Source organism: Hypomesus nipponensis, chromosome 20 (assembly GCF_054491055.1).
Source record: "Hypomesus nipponensis isolate SF chromosome 20, ASM5449105v1, whole genome shotgun sequence".
Lineage (NCBI taxonomy): Eukaryota > Metazoa > Chordata > Actinopteri > Osmeriformes > Osmeridae > Hypomesus > Hypomesus nipponensis.
In genome coordinates, this window is record NC_140380.1 from 7,223,679 (window position 1) to 7,239,666 (window position 15,988).

The 15,988-nt window shown below is 46.8% G+C and overlaps 2 protein-coding genes and 1 non-coding gene across 3 annotated transcripts; 2 read left to right on the top strand and 1 right to left on the bottom strand.

Annotated features, from left to right (window-relative positions):
* Positions 1-342: 342 nt before the first annotated feature.
* Positions 343-7,150, bottom strand: slc6a7 (solute carrier family 6 member 7). The gene is made up of 14 exons (XM_084683717.1): positions 6,971-7,150; positions 5,910-6,135; positions 4,961-5,092; positions 4,413-4,623; positions 3,923-4,061; positions 3,659-3,793; positions 3,400-3,503; positions 2,836-2,960; positions 2,612-2,724; positions 2,352-2,489; positions 2,001-2,100; positions 1,694-1,812; positions 1,176-1,349; positions 343-954 (listed from the first exon to the last, which is right to left on the bottom strand). The coding sequence occupies exons 1-14, from the start codon at positions 7,094-7,096 to the stop codon at positions 787-789; spliced, it is 2,010 nt and encodes a 669-aa protein (XP_084539843.1). The 5' UTR covers positions 7,097-7,150; the 3' UTR covers positions 343-786.
* A 1,408-nt stretch (positions 7,151-8,558) lies between these two features.
* Positions 8,559-15,669, top strand: rrm1 (ribonucleotide reductase M1 polypeptide). Its single transcript, XM_084683715.1, has 19 exons — positions 8,559-8,748; positions 9,564-9,652; positions 9,751-9,928; positions 10,025-10,125; positions 10,423-10,482; positions 10,567-10,606; positions 10,710-10,872; positions 11,140-11,281; positions 11,392-11,475; positions 11,718-11,879; positions 12,482-12,561; positions 12,658-12,859; positions 13,081-13,230; positions 13,340-13,561; positions 13,716-13,792; positions 14,097-14,232; positions 14,341-14,436; positions 14,553-14,741; positions 15,033-15,669. The coding sequence occupies exons 1-19, from the start codon at positions 8,730-8,732 to the stop codon at positions 15,219-15,221; spliced, it is 2,379 nt and encodes a 792-aa protein (XP_084539841.1). The 5' UTR covers positions 8,559-8,729; the 3' UTR covers positions 15,222-15,669.
* On the top strand, positions 11,542-11,618 carry LOC146246169 (small nucleolar RNA SNORD83). The gene has a single exon (XR_014735323.1). It is a non-coding gene; the product is annotated as a small nucleolar RNA SNORD83 (small nucleolar RNA).
* Positions 15,670-15,988: the final 319 nt, after the last annotated feature.

Sequence of the window (15,988 nt, forward strand, 5' to 3'; positions counted from 1 at the left end):
TTATGTTGGAACCTTGAAGATTTATTAGATATTGGATATTTGATTTACTCTCTAGTGTTTGATTATGTTTACTGATACTATTAAATTGGGTGTATAACCATTACGAGTTGTTTGTATTTACCTAGAATTAAGTTGACAGGTGGAATATGTCAACGCAAAATTATAATGGATACAGACATCCCAACCCGTTAAAACTAATTTCAAGGAAGTTACAACCAATGATGTATTCAGATATAACAAAGATTTTCTAAGAAAAAAGTAGGCAAACAGATATGTCTGCCCCTATTTGTCAGACGGGTTGACAGGCAGTTTTTTTAAAAGGCAACGGATGACAAGTAAAAGTTTCGTATTAGATTACTTTTATTCCTCCATAATATAAAAGTTAGTATAATGGTCTTCTTTGACCATCTGATGTGATCATAATCTGAGAATGTAAAAAGAGGGTGACAGCCTTATATATTCCGCCAGTCTACCAGTAGACACCAAGTCAGCTTTTGTCTGCCAAGTTTGCATTCTTCCAGTGAAGGACGAAAAACACTTTCTGCAAATGCATTCCACAGTACACATCCATGTCGATCGCGTAGAGTGGAGACAAAAAACGCTCGTACAATACATAAAAGCATAAATATCAAAAAAGATCCATTCATATTGTCCTTAGGTAACAGCTGCCAGTCTGTGCCTTTCAGATGGCCACTCGCCGACAAGCTAAATCTTAGCTGGGCCTGGGCCAAAAGCAAGACGGAGAGACTCTTGATCGCGTCATGTAAAATATCTGTACGTTTGTTTTCAAGTGTCCGTTCCATCTTCCCAGGTGGTGGCGGTAAAGTCAAAGTCTGTGAGGTTGACCGTGAATGGAGCCTCGATTCTCTCGGGCTCCACTCGCTCCTCCGTCCCATCGCTGTGCAGGTCGTTCACCCTCCAGGAATTCAGAGGTCGGATAGATTTCTTGAAACGCTACGTTCACAAAGACAAAAAAAGAAGGGGAAAGAATAAGTGACTCGTTTCAGAATGGGCTACTTGGGGGTCGATGACCGTTTTCACGGTGGTACGACCGATCTTGGGGCCCAAGGTAGATGGAAATCTCTTAAGAGATCAGCTGTACTGTTAGTGACGTGACAGCCATGGTGTAACACAGCCTCAGTGACGATGGGTGCACGGCAGGGGGTGGTACTGACGTCTTTTAGTGTCCCAGACTCTCTGCAGATAGCTACAATCGCCCAGATGGGGATCTGTAGACAGCAGGTGGCACCCATGCACACCCCCAAGGCCTTGCCCCATAGAGGGAACACGTAGGACCCATAGTGGAGAGGGGTGCGGTACATCTCTATGAAGACATAGGTCAGGATAAACTGAAAGCACAGACACAGAAACGCCAGGTCAAAGCAAAGAAACAGACAAACACTGTTTTGACACGTCGCCAATGTAAGAGCTTATGACAACACATACTGTGTATAGACAGATAGCTACCCTGTACCTACACACTGAGTACAATTTAAAAAAAAAGGGGAACATAGAGAAATAGGGAAACAGAATAGGGAGAGGCGATTGAATGTCACAGCCTGTCTGTCTATAAATTATTCACCCTTCTGAGGATGCAGCAGTAAGATACTTTCCAACAACTAAAATGAGAAGATCATATCAATGATATGGTTCAGGAAATGAAATGAGTCCATGAAATGATATTAGTCCTCACCAGCAGCAGAAATGGGGTGCAAAATACCCAACATGCTTTGAAGTAGAGCAGCACTTTGCTGCACCACGGAGGACAACGGCAGATCATGTCGAGGATGTCTTGACAAAACTGGTTCACCCCTGTGGAAACAGGACCCCCAACCCAAGAAGAAGAAAGAAAGGTGAGATCTCAAACCGATTCTACAGAACCTGAATTACCTGACGTGGCAATACTAGTGTGAAGGGTGAAACCGGTACATGTTAACAGGGTTTAGCATGAAGACTGTGGATTGGTCAATCAGAGATTGAGGATGGATAAAAGGTAATACCATAGAAGAAGGAGATGCCAATACACATGAAGAGGGTGATGATGATGAGACCGAAACTAGTGCTGAAGGAGTCGATGAGGGTGAACCAGTAAATGCCTCCCTATTTAAAGAAGACAGTCGTCAACACAAACACAGACACATACAAGCTCCATTAGTCATTCAGCAGACATTCAGAGCGACTTACAGTAAGTACAGGGACATTCCCCGAGGAAGGCAGGGTGAAGTGCCTTGCCCAAGGACACAATGTCATTTTGCGTGGCCGGGAATCGAACCGACAACCTTCTGATTACTAGCCCGATTCCCTAACCGCTCAGCCATCTGACTCCCTAGTTTCACCAATCTCACACTCACATCGGTGATTAGCAGGAGACCCATCAAGTAAAAAACAAAACACAGTAGTGCCAGGAACAGAGACTTGTGCTTCAGGTTTGCTCTGAGCTGGGGAAATTCATCCACGAACGCTGTAGTGATGGCTTCCATGTTTCCAAACTACAAGGAGACAAAATCAAAAATACATCAAACATAAAAAAGGGAATTGAATGTATATCTTTAGCTTGCAAATACACTTGGATACTGTTGTCAGTTGGAGTGACCAGACCTGTATTTCTTACCAGTGTGTCGACGCCCAGCATGAAGAGCATTAGGAAGAAGAGAATGGACCAGAACACAGAGCCTGGCAGCAAAGCAAGGGCTTCTGGGTAAGCAACAAACGCCAAACCAGGGCCTGGAATAAGAACGTCATAGAATAGCTTGGTGAAACTTGAATGTGACTCCTCCTTCATACCAATACCAGTGTCCAAACATGGAGGAACAACATGCAGTTTCATCCATTTACCTGTGTCTGCTACTTCCCCAACCGGAACTCCCTTCTTCCATGCCATGTGACCCAGAATGGAGAAAATGGCAAACCCTGCAAAGAAGCTGGTGCTGCAGTTCCCTATGGTGATCACCAGAGTGTCCCTGAAATTATAATATAAAAAAAAAATCACCTTTATTTAGCCAGGTAGGCTAGTTGAGAACAAGTTCTCATTTACAACTGCGACCTGGCCAAGATACAACATAGCAATAAGACACATACAACAGAGTTTCACAGAATAAACAAGCATAATAAGCACAGTAATTACAAATGAAACAGTTTAACACTGAGGATAAAAGTGCAGGTAGAAATACTGGAGTGCAAAGGAGCAAGATTAAATAAATAAATCAATACATTATTGGGATGAGGTAGAGCAGTGATCTGTGAACGGCTCTGACAGCTGGTGCTTAAAGCTGGAGAGGGAGATGAAAGTCTCCAGCTTCAGAGATTTTTGTAATACGTTCCAGTCATTGGCAGAGCAGAGACACACACCGTGTCTGTAGCCAGTCGTATGTACAGTGCAGAGAAGGTACAAGGACAAACCTGATCACATTGTTGTCAAACTTATTATAGGATGCCATGGAGAGCAACCCTCCAAAACCAATGCCCAGAGAGTAGAAGATCTGTGATGCTGCATCGTTCCACACCTGTGCAGCAGTGGAATACACAACTCAACTTAATTGGGTACAAGGAAAGAGGAAACAAATTAAACTTGTTAAGACTTGATAGTTGCTATGTTACTGTGCTTTGTGTTGCTATCTATAGCTATGCCCGCCCATCAGGTCGGGACTAGGGGCTGTACCTGTGCCCTGGCCAGCCTCTCCCAGTCGGGCGTCAAGTAGAAGGCCACCCCCTGCAGGGACCCTTCAAGCGTGGCTCCTCGGATGATCAAAACGATGAGGACAAAGTAGGGGAAAGTGGCCGTCACGTAAACAACCTGAGGGAACAGTCCGGAAACAGGAGGCATTAGATTGATGGCGCCAACAGCCGTGGAAGACGGAACAATCCGTCAAAGTGTCTGGTTCTGGTTTGCAGCGGATCACAGACGTCCAGGCGGCGGATTCACCTTCCCAGAGCTGCGGATTCCCTTGATCATGCAGAGGAAGATGATGATCCAGGCAGCCAGGAGGCAGAGGGCCAGAGGCCACCTGACAGGGCCTGGGTCGTGGAGGCCCTTGCTGTTTACTACACCCAGGACACGCTCACTACAACACACATAGACAGGCGCACAACGTACACTCATCAAACACACTACACACTTAGCTTCAGACTGCCATGCAAAGCTCTCATGGTAATGAGAATTGTCTCTCTCCACCCCGCCTAATCTGCAAGCTTGAGGCACAGGAGACACAAACACACACCAAACCAGTCCTTTAAAATAGATGGTAGTTATGGACAGTCACCCTTTGAGCTTTTCTGTTTACAGAACCTCTGCAGCTTATCTGTCGAAATGTTCTCACACAGTCCTAGCTTTTTCTGAAAAGGACTGGTTACCATATTCTAGCTGTCTTTTAAACTTCTCTGAAACACATTTTAAAATGTCAAGAAGCACGTACTTCCAGAACACCTCGGTGGGGCTGAGAGTTCTGCCGGACGAACGGTTTCCAGAGGTCATGTTGCCACAGAGGGCAACGTTAGCCAGGGCTTCACAAGACCAGGGCAGAGGGCTCTGGAAGGAACTGAACAGGTAGTAGAAGGTCCAGGCTATGATGACATTGTAGTAGAGGCATACCAGAGTGGAAACGCAGAGCATTCCAATGCCAATGCCTGGAGACAGAAACACATCAGTGTGTAAAGACAAGGGAACATTGTGCGACCGGTAATCTCATTGTCGTTGGCGCCTTAGTCATTGTTACTACACGGCTGTAAAGGGCGTTTCAGATGGCCGAGTGGTTAGGGAGTCGGACTATTAATCAGAAAGTTGTTGGTTCAATTCCCGGACGTGCCAAATGAAATTGTGTCCTTGGGCAAGGCACATCACCCTACTTGCCTCGGGGGGGGGATGTCCCTGTACTTGCTGTAAGTCGCTCTGGATAAGCGCATCTGCTGAATGACTAAATATGATGTAAATGTAATGTAATGTTTCAATGCCAAGGGGGGCTACCTTTTAGGAGAGGGCAGCACTTCCACACCGTGATTGGCCCCGCCGCTCCATACTGACCGAGGCTCAGCTCCATGAGGAAGAGGGGGACTCCGGTGAAGAACATCATGATAAAGTAGGGGATCAGGAACACACCTGGTGCAGGGAGTATAGAGGAGTCAGATGGCTGGGCGGTGAGGGAGTCAGGCTAGTGATCAGAAGGTTGCCGGATCGATTCCCCGCCCTGCAAAATGACGTTGTGTCCTTGGGCAAGGCACTTCACCCTACTTGCCTCGGGGGGGAATGTCCCTGTACTTACTGTAAGTCGCTCTGGATAAGAGCTAAATGACTCAATGTAAATGTAGGGAGACGTTCCCAAATGAGACCGACAATTTAACGAGCAGGGTGTGCGCATCGAGAACGGCTACATTTGTTTGTTTTGTAACATTGAGCTGCCACACACACACACGACACCCAACGCCTGTAGGGACCTGTCCTGAAAACATTATAAAGTACCCGGCTGAAACTGGAAGGCCGCCAGTGCGAAGCAACAGTTATTTCTGTTCATTTCCTCGCAATAAAGTCTCGCCATGTCAATCTTATCATCTTATGATTCTTATATGATGTTTGTTTTATAGTATGTAGTATAGCTATCAGAAAATGACCCACATTTTTCCTGGAGATCACAGCTCAGGGGGTTTCTGAATAATACTCCTGGCTTTGCTTTACAGGATAGGTTACAAGAATGACCTAAGTGCCGGCTCTACCCACCGGCTGTGATTACATGAGCGTGGTTTCCGCTGTTCGGTTAGCCCAGAAGAAAGGCATGACAGGGAAGAGGAAAGTGCAGACCTACAGGCTATGGTAACATTATAGGCAACAATTTCAATAACAATTCATCTTCCCTCACGAAAGCCACATTCACAGTTTGGTTGCCAAAACCTGAATACCAGCTTGGTTGTGGGTTACTCACCTCCTCCATTGCGGTAACAGAGGTAGGGGAACCTCCACACATTTCCCAGTCCCACGCAGTATCCAATACAAGAGAGTAGGAATTCATATTTTCCTCCCCACTGCTCTCTAGGAAGGTAAGGTTCAGGGGGAGATGCCGGGGGTGTGGGTTGAGATTCAAACGGAGGTTGGGATGTAGAACTGGTGACATCATGTGTCAAGGTTAGTCCATTCAGCTGTGCGGGATTCTAAAAAAGCAAACGGAGATTAAACATGATCAGGACCAGCAAACTGGGATTTATTGTGTTATCAGTTGATCCATGATTTGTGTTTACATAATGTAACCCTAATCCTTCTCCCTCACCTACATCTTGTGGTGCTGACTTTTATCCTGTTTTTGTATCAGCTTGTTAATGTGGTGAGTGGAGAGTAACTTCTAAATCGAGTCGTTATGTACTTGCTCCGATTTAGGAAGCATTTGTGCTTAAGACAATAAGTTACATATCATAACGTTCTGGGTAACCGATCTACACTGGAGATAAACTGGACGATTTAAGTTTACTCCTCGTATCCGGGGGCATTGTGTGGCTGTCTGCTGATTGTTCGCATGTGAATAAATAAGGCCAATGTCAGGCTAAACCAGTTTTAAACAAGAGGTGAATTCGAGAAAGGTCACAAAGAGGAAGCAACAATTGTATTTCCATTGGAACTTCGATCATCAACGTCGTCAACCCCCAACATCATCCCTTGCATCACCGTCCATAAACGAAAACATGTTAAGGCCATTTTTACACTTCTGCATAAAGTCACGAGATACGTGTAAAGTTCGAACTAAGTTCACTTCATAAACTGGGATAAATAAATAAAAATAAAAAACATATTTTAAGAACCACAAAGTGATGACCATATAGTCTGTAGCCGATTGTGATTCGCTTCCCTAAAGTTTTCACTACGTCCGAGACGTGCCGGTGTTGTATCACCCGATGCATGACTCAATGTATAGGCAAACTTGAAACACATTCCAAAATTATTAGCCTACCGGTACCCGGGGGTGAGCAAATACATTTCCAAATTATTTCCTACCTGTTGGTGCGGTGTTGTTGTCGCCGTGTAACCAGGTGCCACTTTGGCTTCCTCGCTCATTTCTCCTGGTTTTGAATCACTTTCTTTTCCAGAATGAGCGATACATTGTTGAGATAAAGGTTTCATAAAAGAACCCTCGCTGGTGGAAAAGTCCGGGGCTTGTGCAAATGTTACCCTACTAAGTTCACTTAGGCCGATAGGCTATAGCCGGAAAGTGTCCAAATACTGTGTAGGCTATAGCGCAGGTGCAGCCTTCACACAAAGAGAGACAGGGCGTTGTAAAGCACGCCCTCTTTCTAAAGACAGCAAATATCCATCTCACCTTGTCAAACCACACCTTTTCAGAGGCCACTGCGCTAGAAACCAACCACAAACCCGTTTGCGATGTCATCAGTGTGAGAGAGATATGGGGCATTAGAAACGTTTGGGGTTAAATATTTTAGGCGCATGAGGAGGATATCCCCATCGGTATGATTGAAAGCTCCGCCTTGCCTTCAATTTGACATGCCATGCAACACCGATACAGTTTTCAACTGCACTCATGAGACACGGAGGAAACCACAATTGCACCAACAGGAAATTTAAGTTTTTTTTCTTTAATCGTCCCTCCTCACAATACTCAGTACGAAACCACCTCTTCTGTTTGAATGCTCTATAATACATGATTAGGGTCATATATGATTTGTGAACTAAATTGCGTTTTGCTCATGAGTGCATACAAAGCGATGCAAGAAAGAAAAGCTATTAACCGTACAGATATAGCCTATTCTGAACACATTCTCAGACTCTAACTCAACCTATGCGTGGAAGATTCAGGCAAATAAAATCAAAAGAACTGGGATGTAAAGTGAGGCCTATTGACATACATATATGTATGTGCTATATGCTTACACGCTATCAGTTTGCACACAATTATTTAAAAATATATTATGGTAAGGAGTAGTAGCCTAGGGTGGCCAGGCCCCTCCATCATCAATACAATTCGGGATTTATTTAATCGGGTTATTTGTGTCTGGGTTTGGATCAATGTGTTATAACATATCAACAGATCAAACACCAATACACGTTTTGACAATCGTTTATTGTAACATCCCTTGACACATCGTTATTATAGTTATTGTAATGTTGATGCTTTCAACCATAGACTGTAGCCTAGCCTATAGCTGTAATAAAATAAATGTTATATAGGCTATACAGTCTGCTTTCAACAGTAGTTTTTACACATTGCTGTACATCGCTGTGTAATAACTTACCAAAGACCCAGAAATTAATTAATTAATTAATTAAAGATTATAGACATGTATTTATATTATGTGAGAAAGCCTGGGAACTTGTTTCTTTAAAGTGACTTAAAAAAAAAACGCCAGACTGGCACCTGCTTTAGTTCTCCACTTCCGGTTAGTGTGATTAGGTGTGTTCGACTTCATGCAGCAAAGGCGGGGCCAACAGTCGGCTGCAGCCGGCTGCCTTACAACTGAGAATGCCATTGGCTGCTTCAAGTGAGCCGGGCTGCAGGCTGCTGCAGGCGACGCCGGCGTCGCATGAAATCGAACATACCTACCACGGATTGGCTGCAAGTTTGGTACAAATCTAATGCTTGGCGGGACTGTGTGTCATATTCGCGCGTTCTCTCTTACAACAGGAAGGCTTGGTTGGATCTTCGTAGGACAGTGTTATTCATATAATAGTTTGAGTCGTTCTACAGCAGTGTGAGACCCTTTTCTTTTGCAGCCGTTTTGTGTGAAGACAAATAGTCAACATGCATGTTATCAAGCGAGGTGAGTGTCTTTACTGCTGTCAACCCGGTTTATTTATATTTCTCGGGGTTTGCTAACTCAAACTTGCCAGATAGTGCACTTTGTGCACAATGACTTTAGCTAGTTAGCTAGCAAATCCTTCCTTTGTTTACCAACTGGTCAGTCTGTGAGTTCTAATCGCGTGGTAAGTGTAGATGATTAGAGCTATCTGAATAGTAATAGGTTGATAGCTAGCTAACTAGCTTTAAGATAGCAAGCTCAATTGCTCTTATTACATAAAGTGTATTAAAGTCCTATTAAGATTATAGTTTAATCTTGGAGCATTTGTTGTGATGGCTATCTGTAACTTTTGATGGGGTATTGATTGTCAACCAGGCTATCGAGACAGGCAAGTCAAGTGCTTTGAATATTCCACAGCTGGTCCCTTTGTCAAAGTTGGCGCCAATAGTTAGCTTCCAAGGCTAAAGTTAGCTGCTAAGGCGTTTCTTAACCTGTTTACAATGCATGTGGACATTGTCAGCTAATCAGCAAATATGAACAGATCAAGAACTGGAATGATTATAGAGGATGTCTCGAGCTCGAACGTTATTCTGGCTGTCAAATTTATGATCTTCTTGGTGCTGCCTTTATGGGCTATCATCTAGCTATCTTGAATGATAGGGTGGATTAACGTTTTAAATTTACTAGTACCCTTGCTTAGATTATTTGGATAATAAGAATAATAGGAGAACGTCTTATAAGACGTTAACGTGAATTCAATTTGGAATTGAATGCTGAAAAAAAGCCACACTTGTCATGTATCAGTTGTTGTATTAAGAAGGTGACATTTCTTTCAGATGGACGCCAAGAGCGTGTCATGTTCGACAAAATCACCTTCAGGATCCAGAAACTGTGTTATGGACTAAACTCTGACTTTGTGGATCCCGTAAGTTAAGAATCTCTTGCAAACCCATAGCACTTCATTTTTATACAACGCGTAAGTAACATTTCAACTTCCCTAACCATCCATCATTGTCCACACAGACCCAAATTACAATGAAGGTGATCCAGGGTTTATATAATGGAGTCACCACTGTCGAACTGGACACTCTGGCTGCAGAGATAGCTGCCACACTCACCACCAAGTACCCCGACTATGCTATCCTGGCCGCCCGCATCGCCGTTTCCAACCTTCACAAGGAGACCAAGAAAGTGTTCAGTGGTGAGTTGTTCAACTGATCCTTTTCCGGCTTCACAGTACTTGTGTATTCAGGGGAATGAATAGTCCTGCTCTGCTGACTCTCTCTTCTGTCTGTAGATGTGATGGAAGATCTTTACAAATATGTCAACCCATTAAACGGACGTCACTCCCCCATGATCTGCAAGGAGACTCTTGATATCGTCCTCGAACACAAGGATGTAAGTCGAAGTTGAGGGCTTCTGATGCCAACATAAGGAATTATGGGTACATGGTTTTAAACAGTAGTATGCAACTGTACTCATTGTTTGATAGTCAGGTGGCTGAGCGTTTAGGGAATCGGGATAGTAATCTGAAGGTTCCCAGTTTGAGTCCCGGCCGTGCCAAATGACGTTGTGTCCTTGGGCAAGGCACTTCACCCTACTTGCCTCGGGGGAATGTCCCTGTGTTTACTGTAAGTCGCTCTGGATAAGAGCGTCTGCTAAATGACTAAATGTAAATGTTTGTTTGTTTTCTAGCGCCTCAATTCAGCCATCATCTATGACCGTGACTTTTCCTACAACTTTTTTGGCTTCAAGGTAATTTTCTATTTGTTGACCTCATTCCTTGTCTCATGTGGGAACGTGCAGCAAGTAATCCTTTAATGTCTGTTCTCATACTAGACGCTGGAACGTTCCTACCTACTGAAGATTAACGGGAAAGGTGAGCTGACACATGCGGTTTCCTGTTCGGTTGGTTCCACAGACCGAGCGGAAGGTGTCTTGGAACACTGTATTGACCTCTTTTGACCCCCTTTTTGGTGCAGTTGCCGAGCGCCCACAGCACATGCTCATGAGGGTGTCCGTCGGGATCCACAAGAGGGACATTGACGCAGCCATCGAGACCTACAACCTGTTGTCGGAGAAGTGGTTCACCCACGCCTCCCCCACTCTCTTCAACGCCGGCACCAACCGCCCGCAGCTCTCTAGGTAGGGGTGTGCCGGATGACAAGGGACAAGGATGGGGGGGGGGGGTCAGATGGCTGAGAGGTTAGGGAGTTGGGCTATTCATCGGAAGGTTGTCGGTTCGATTCCCGGCCGTTCTAAATGACGTAGTGTCCTTGGGCAAGGCACTTCACCCTACTTGCCTCGGGGTTATGTCCCTGTACTTGCTGTAAGTCGCTCTGGATAAGAGCGTCTGCTAAATGTAAACGTCTTGACGATATAATGTGGGTTTTTTTTCTGGCCTGTCACCAGTTGCTTCCTGCTGGCCATGAAGGACGACAGCATCGAGGGGATCTACGACACGCTGAAGCAGTGCGCTCTCATCTCCAAGTCGGCAGGGGGCATCGGCGTGGCAGTCAGCTGCATCAGAGCGACAGGAAGTTACATTGCTGGGGTAGGTCGCGCGCGACGGCGACACGAGTAGCTGCTTGCCTTTTTTAATAATAATTTTTTAAAAAAAGGTTTGCGATCGAGTGACTCACGCCACTCGTGTTTGTTTCGCAGACGAACGGGAACTCCAACGGACTCGTTCCCATGCTCAGGGTGTACAACAACACGGCGCGCTACGTCGACCAGGGAGGCAACAAGGTAAGAAAAGCCTGGCTGCGCCCCCCCCCCCCCCCCCCCTTAGGTGTCACCCGCCCCTCCCCCTGAGCCACATGATGACCACAGATGTACATTAGTGCTCTGCGCAAAGATGACCCCATATCTATCACCCCTGTCTGATGGCTCTGGGACGCGCACACCCTCTGCTCTGGGATACATCTGTACCCGTGCACCCTCATCTGGGTTCATCTTTCTCCTTCTCCTTCTTCCCCCTCCACTCCCAGAGACCCGGGGCCTTTGCCATGTACCTGGAGCCCTGGCACTTTGACGTGTTTGACTTCCTGGAGCTGAAGAAGAACACTGGGAAGGAGGAGCAGAGGGCCAGGGACCTGTTCTACGCCATGTGGATCCCTGATCTGTTCATGAAGAGAGTGGAGAGCAACCAGGTTGGCAAAAAAAACAAAACACATTCTGACTAGAGCCCGACCGATATTATTTCTAGGCGCAGCCAGGGCGTTGAGGGGGTCAGTTTTGGCGACCTCAGGATCGGGTCGCTGCTTTTTGCGGATGATTTGGTCCCGATGGCTTCATCGGCCCGCGACCTTCAGCTCTCACTGGAGCGGTTTGCAACGGAATGCGAAGCGGTTGGGATGGGAATCGCCACCTCCAAATCTGAGGCCATGGTTATCGACCGGAAAAGGGTGGAGTGCAATCTCCGGGTCGGGGAGGAGATCTTGACCCAAGCGGAGGAGGTCAAGTATCTCAGGCGGATCGGTGCGGCGTCCGCAGTGATGCGGGCTCTGCATCGGTCCGTCGTGGTGAAGAAAGAGCTGAGTCGAAAGGCGACATTCTCTATTTACCAGTCGATCACCAAATATTTGTATCGATATGGGCCTTAAAAATCCTTTATCGTTCGGGCTCTTATCTTGACTCATTAGTTCAATGGGAGTATTTCTGTTGATGCTGATGATTTGTAAAGGGGGGGGGGGGGGGGGGGTGGGCTGCCTTTTCGGGCTTCAGTACTCATTGTGTTATGTTCCACCAACAGGAATGGTCTCTGATGTGCCCCAGTGACTGCCCAGGGCTGGACGAATGCTGGGGGGAGGAGTTTGAGAAGCTCTACACCAAGTAAGACCATTTTCACAAACCAAAACCCTCCTCTCCCTGTTCTGCTGCAGAGACGGCCAGTCTCACCCCCCCCCCCCCCCTGCCGTGTGCCCCCAGGTATGAGAAGGCGGGCAAGGCCAAGCGCGTGGTCAAGGCCCAGCAGGTGTGGCACGCCATCATCGAGTCCCAGACAGAGACTGGGACCCCGTACATGCTCTACAAGGACGCCTGCAACAAGAAGAGCAACCAGCAGAACCTGGGGACCATCAAGAGCAGCAACCTGTGCACCGAGATCGTGGAGTACACCAGTCATGACGAGGTGAGGGCGGCGGGAGGGGGGAAACCATCCGTCCATCCACACGGGGAAATGTCACAGGGTGACCCTACAGGTCCACGTGCGCAGGGAGAACCATTTATCCCAAACCCCTTGAATGACGGCTCTTTGAAATGTCATTGAATGTTTTGTAGTTGCCGCACAAACGAAATGCAAGTCAGGGAACTTTATTACTCTCTTTCCCCCTCCTCCTTGACACGCCTCAGGTGGCCGTGTGTAATCTGGCGTCCCTCGCCCTCAACATGTACGTGACCCCGGAGAAAAGCTTTGACTTCAAGAAGCTGGCTGCCGTCACCAAGGTCATCGTCAAGAACCTCAACAAGATCATCGACATCAACTTCTACCCCATTCCAGAGGTGAGCTCTCGGGGCCTTGACCCGAGTTTTTTTTTTTTTTTTTTCATCTGGCCTAGCAGTTTCTTGACATCACAAAACCAATCCGTTTCCACCACCCTCTGAAAACCAGGCCGAGAACTCCAACAAGCGTCACAGGCCCATCGGGATCGGCGTGCAGGGCCTGGCAGATGCCTTCATCCTGATGCGTTTCCCCTTCGAGAGCCCCGAGGCCCAGCTCCTCAACATCCAGATCTTCGAGACCATCTACTACGCTGCCCTGGAGTCCAGCTGTGAGCTGGCGGCCGAACTGGGACCCTACGAGACCTACCCCGGCTGTCCCGTCAGCAAAGGCGTGAGTTGGGATTTCAATTTTTTAATCAAGTCTCTCTGAGTCTAGCTCTTTCATATGCGACGACTACCCTCACGGACCTTCGATCCTAGCAATACAGCTGAGCTTATCATTGGGTTGCTTTTTGTAATCAAGCCGGTCTGTGGTTTTGTTTCAGATCCTTCAGTATGATATGTGGGAGAAAACCCCGACAGACCTGTTAGACTGGAAACTGCTCAAGGAGAAAATTGCCAAGTAAGTGCTGCGAACTCGTGCCACGAGACTGTCACTTTGCATTTCTCAGAAATGCAAACTCGAAACACTGAATCATGTTTGCATACACCCAAAGAGTGGCAACATCTATCCAATCAGAAGCCGTTTTATTGCCAAGTACATTTTCACATACAAGGAATTTGCTCTGGCGGTGTGGGTGCTGACAATGAACATGGTAGTAAAAAAAAAAAGAGAGATAGATAGATGGATGGATGAGACCATGTTTGACCATCCTTCCTGTCTCTTAATGGATGTGTGATCCCTGTTTTTGTCTGTCTTTGCTCAGGCACGGCGTGAGGAACAGCCTGCTGCTGGCCCCCATGCCCACCGCCTCCACAGCCCAGATCCTGGGCAACAACGAGTCCATCGAGCCTTACACCAGCAACATCTACACCCGCAGGGTCCTCTCCGGCGAGTTCCAGGTCTCTACTCCCTCCTCACCTCCGTCACCTGCTTGACTTCACCCCCCCCCCCCCCCCCCCCCCCTCGAGGGTTTTCTATTTGACATTTTGACGTTGTCTTCTCTACAGATTGTGAACCCTCACCTGTTGAAGGACTTGACGGAGAGAGGGCTTTGGAACGAGGACATGAAGAACCAACTCATCTCTCAGAATGGTTCCATCCAGGTGAGCATGTGAATTCACAACCTCCCTTCATACGTGGCACCCGCTGGCGTGTCTTTGCCTAAAAATTCATTTAGCGCATTCGCTTGTCTGAATTGTGTGGCTGTGGCCTTTTGCAGGAAATTCCTGAGATTACGAAGGACCTGAAGGAGCTGTACAAAACCGTCTGGGAAGTGTCCCAGAAGACCATCATCAAGATGGCGGCCGACAGGGGCGCCTTCATCGACCAGAGTCAGTCCCTAAACATCCACATTGCCGAGCCCAACTACGGAAAGCTCACCAGCATGCACTTCTACGGCTGGAAGCAGGTAAAGTTCAGGTGGCGGAGCGGGAAGAGCATTGGGCTAGTAATCTGAAGGTTGCCAGTTAGATTCCCGGCCGGTGCACATGACGTTGTGTCCTTGGGCAAGGCACTTCACCCTACTTGCCTCGGGGAGAAAGTCCCTGTACTTACTGCAAGTCGCTCTGGATAAGAGCGTCTGCTAAATGTAAATTTAAAGTCACGGGTCGGGGGGTTCTGACATCACAATGCAGCGAGACAAACAAGGAAGTGCGTCATGACGCTTGGGTGCGTTTTTATACATGTTCGTCTCCTCCAGGGTCTGAAGACGGGCATGTACTACCTGAGGACCAAGCCTGCGGCCAACCCCATCCAGTTCACCCTGAACAAGGAGAAGCTGAAGGAGGCGCAGCCGGCCAAGAACGCGGAGGAGACCAAGGAACGCAACGTGGCCGCCATGGTGTGTTCTTTGGAGAACCGGGACGACTGCGTGATGTGCGGATCCTGAACTTCTCCTCAGGCTGTGTGTCGTCGTGTGTTGTCGTCCTTGTTGTCGTCGTCCCCCGCTCCCATTTACTTAACCATCGCGGCGGCCATTGAAGTACTCTGCATTGAATCACTTCCAATGCCTTAGGCCAGACATGGTGCATCTTCTGGTAGGCTGCTCTGCTGTCAGGTTTACACATGCTCTGACTGGAGGGAGAGAAACTGTTTGTTTGTTTTTGTGGCTCCGAGCTATATATGTCTGGTATTCTTTGTGAACAGGTTTCTATTTATCGCTCTAAGGTGCACTGTCTTAAGTTGTCTTTTTGTATAAAATGTGTAGAATTCACAGTATGGCTTACTTGTGTCAACTCCATTTTTTCATATGTTAATTTAAGGGTTCATTCGATTTCTTAAACTCCAAACATGTATACTAAACAATGTATTTTAGGAAATAAAATGGTGCAATGAGATTATATTGACTGTCTCATCATTCACAAACTACAGATAAATGATCTTCTGTTCTGCTCCATGGGCACTAGGTGGAGCCATTTCCATAAAAAGGGTGGTATCACTTTCAATTCATAGTTTACTTCCATGTAAAGGAGCACAACTATTGTTTAGCCTGCACAAAAAATTGTAATGGAAGAGGGGGTGGGGGCCTGATTATTCTATCAGAAGGCAACATTGTCTTGGTTTGTAGCCCAAAAAATACAAGGCAATTGGTTCTTGAGAGAAGCTAAAATGTGTCAGCTTTACTGGATAAAGAAAAGATGGACGGACAGAGTGTGG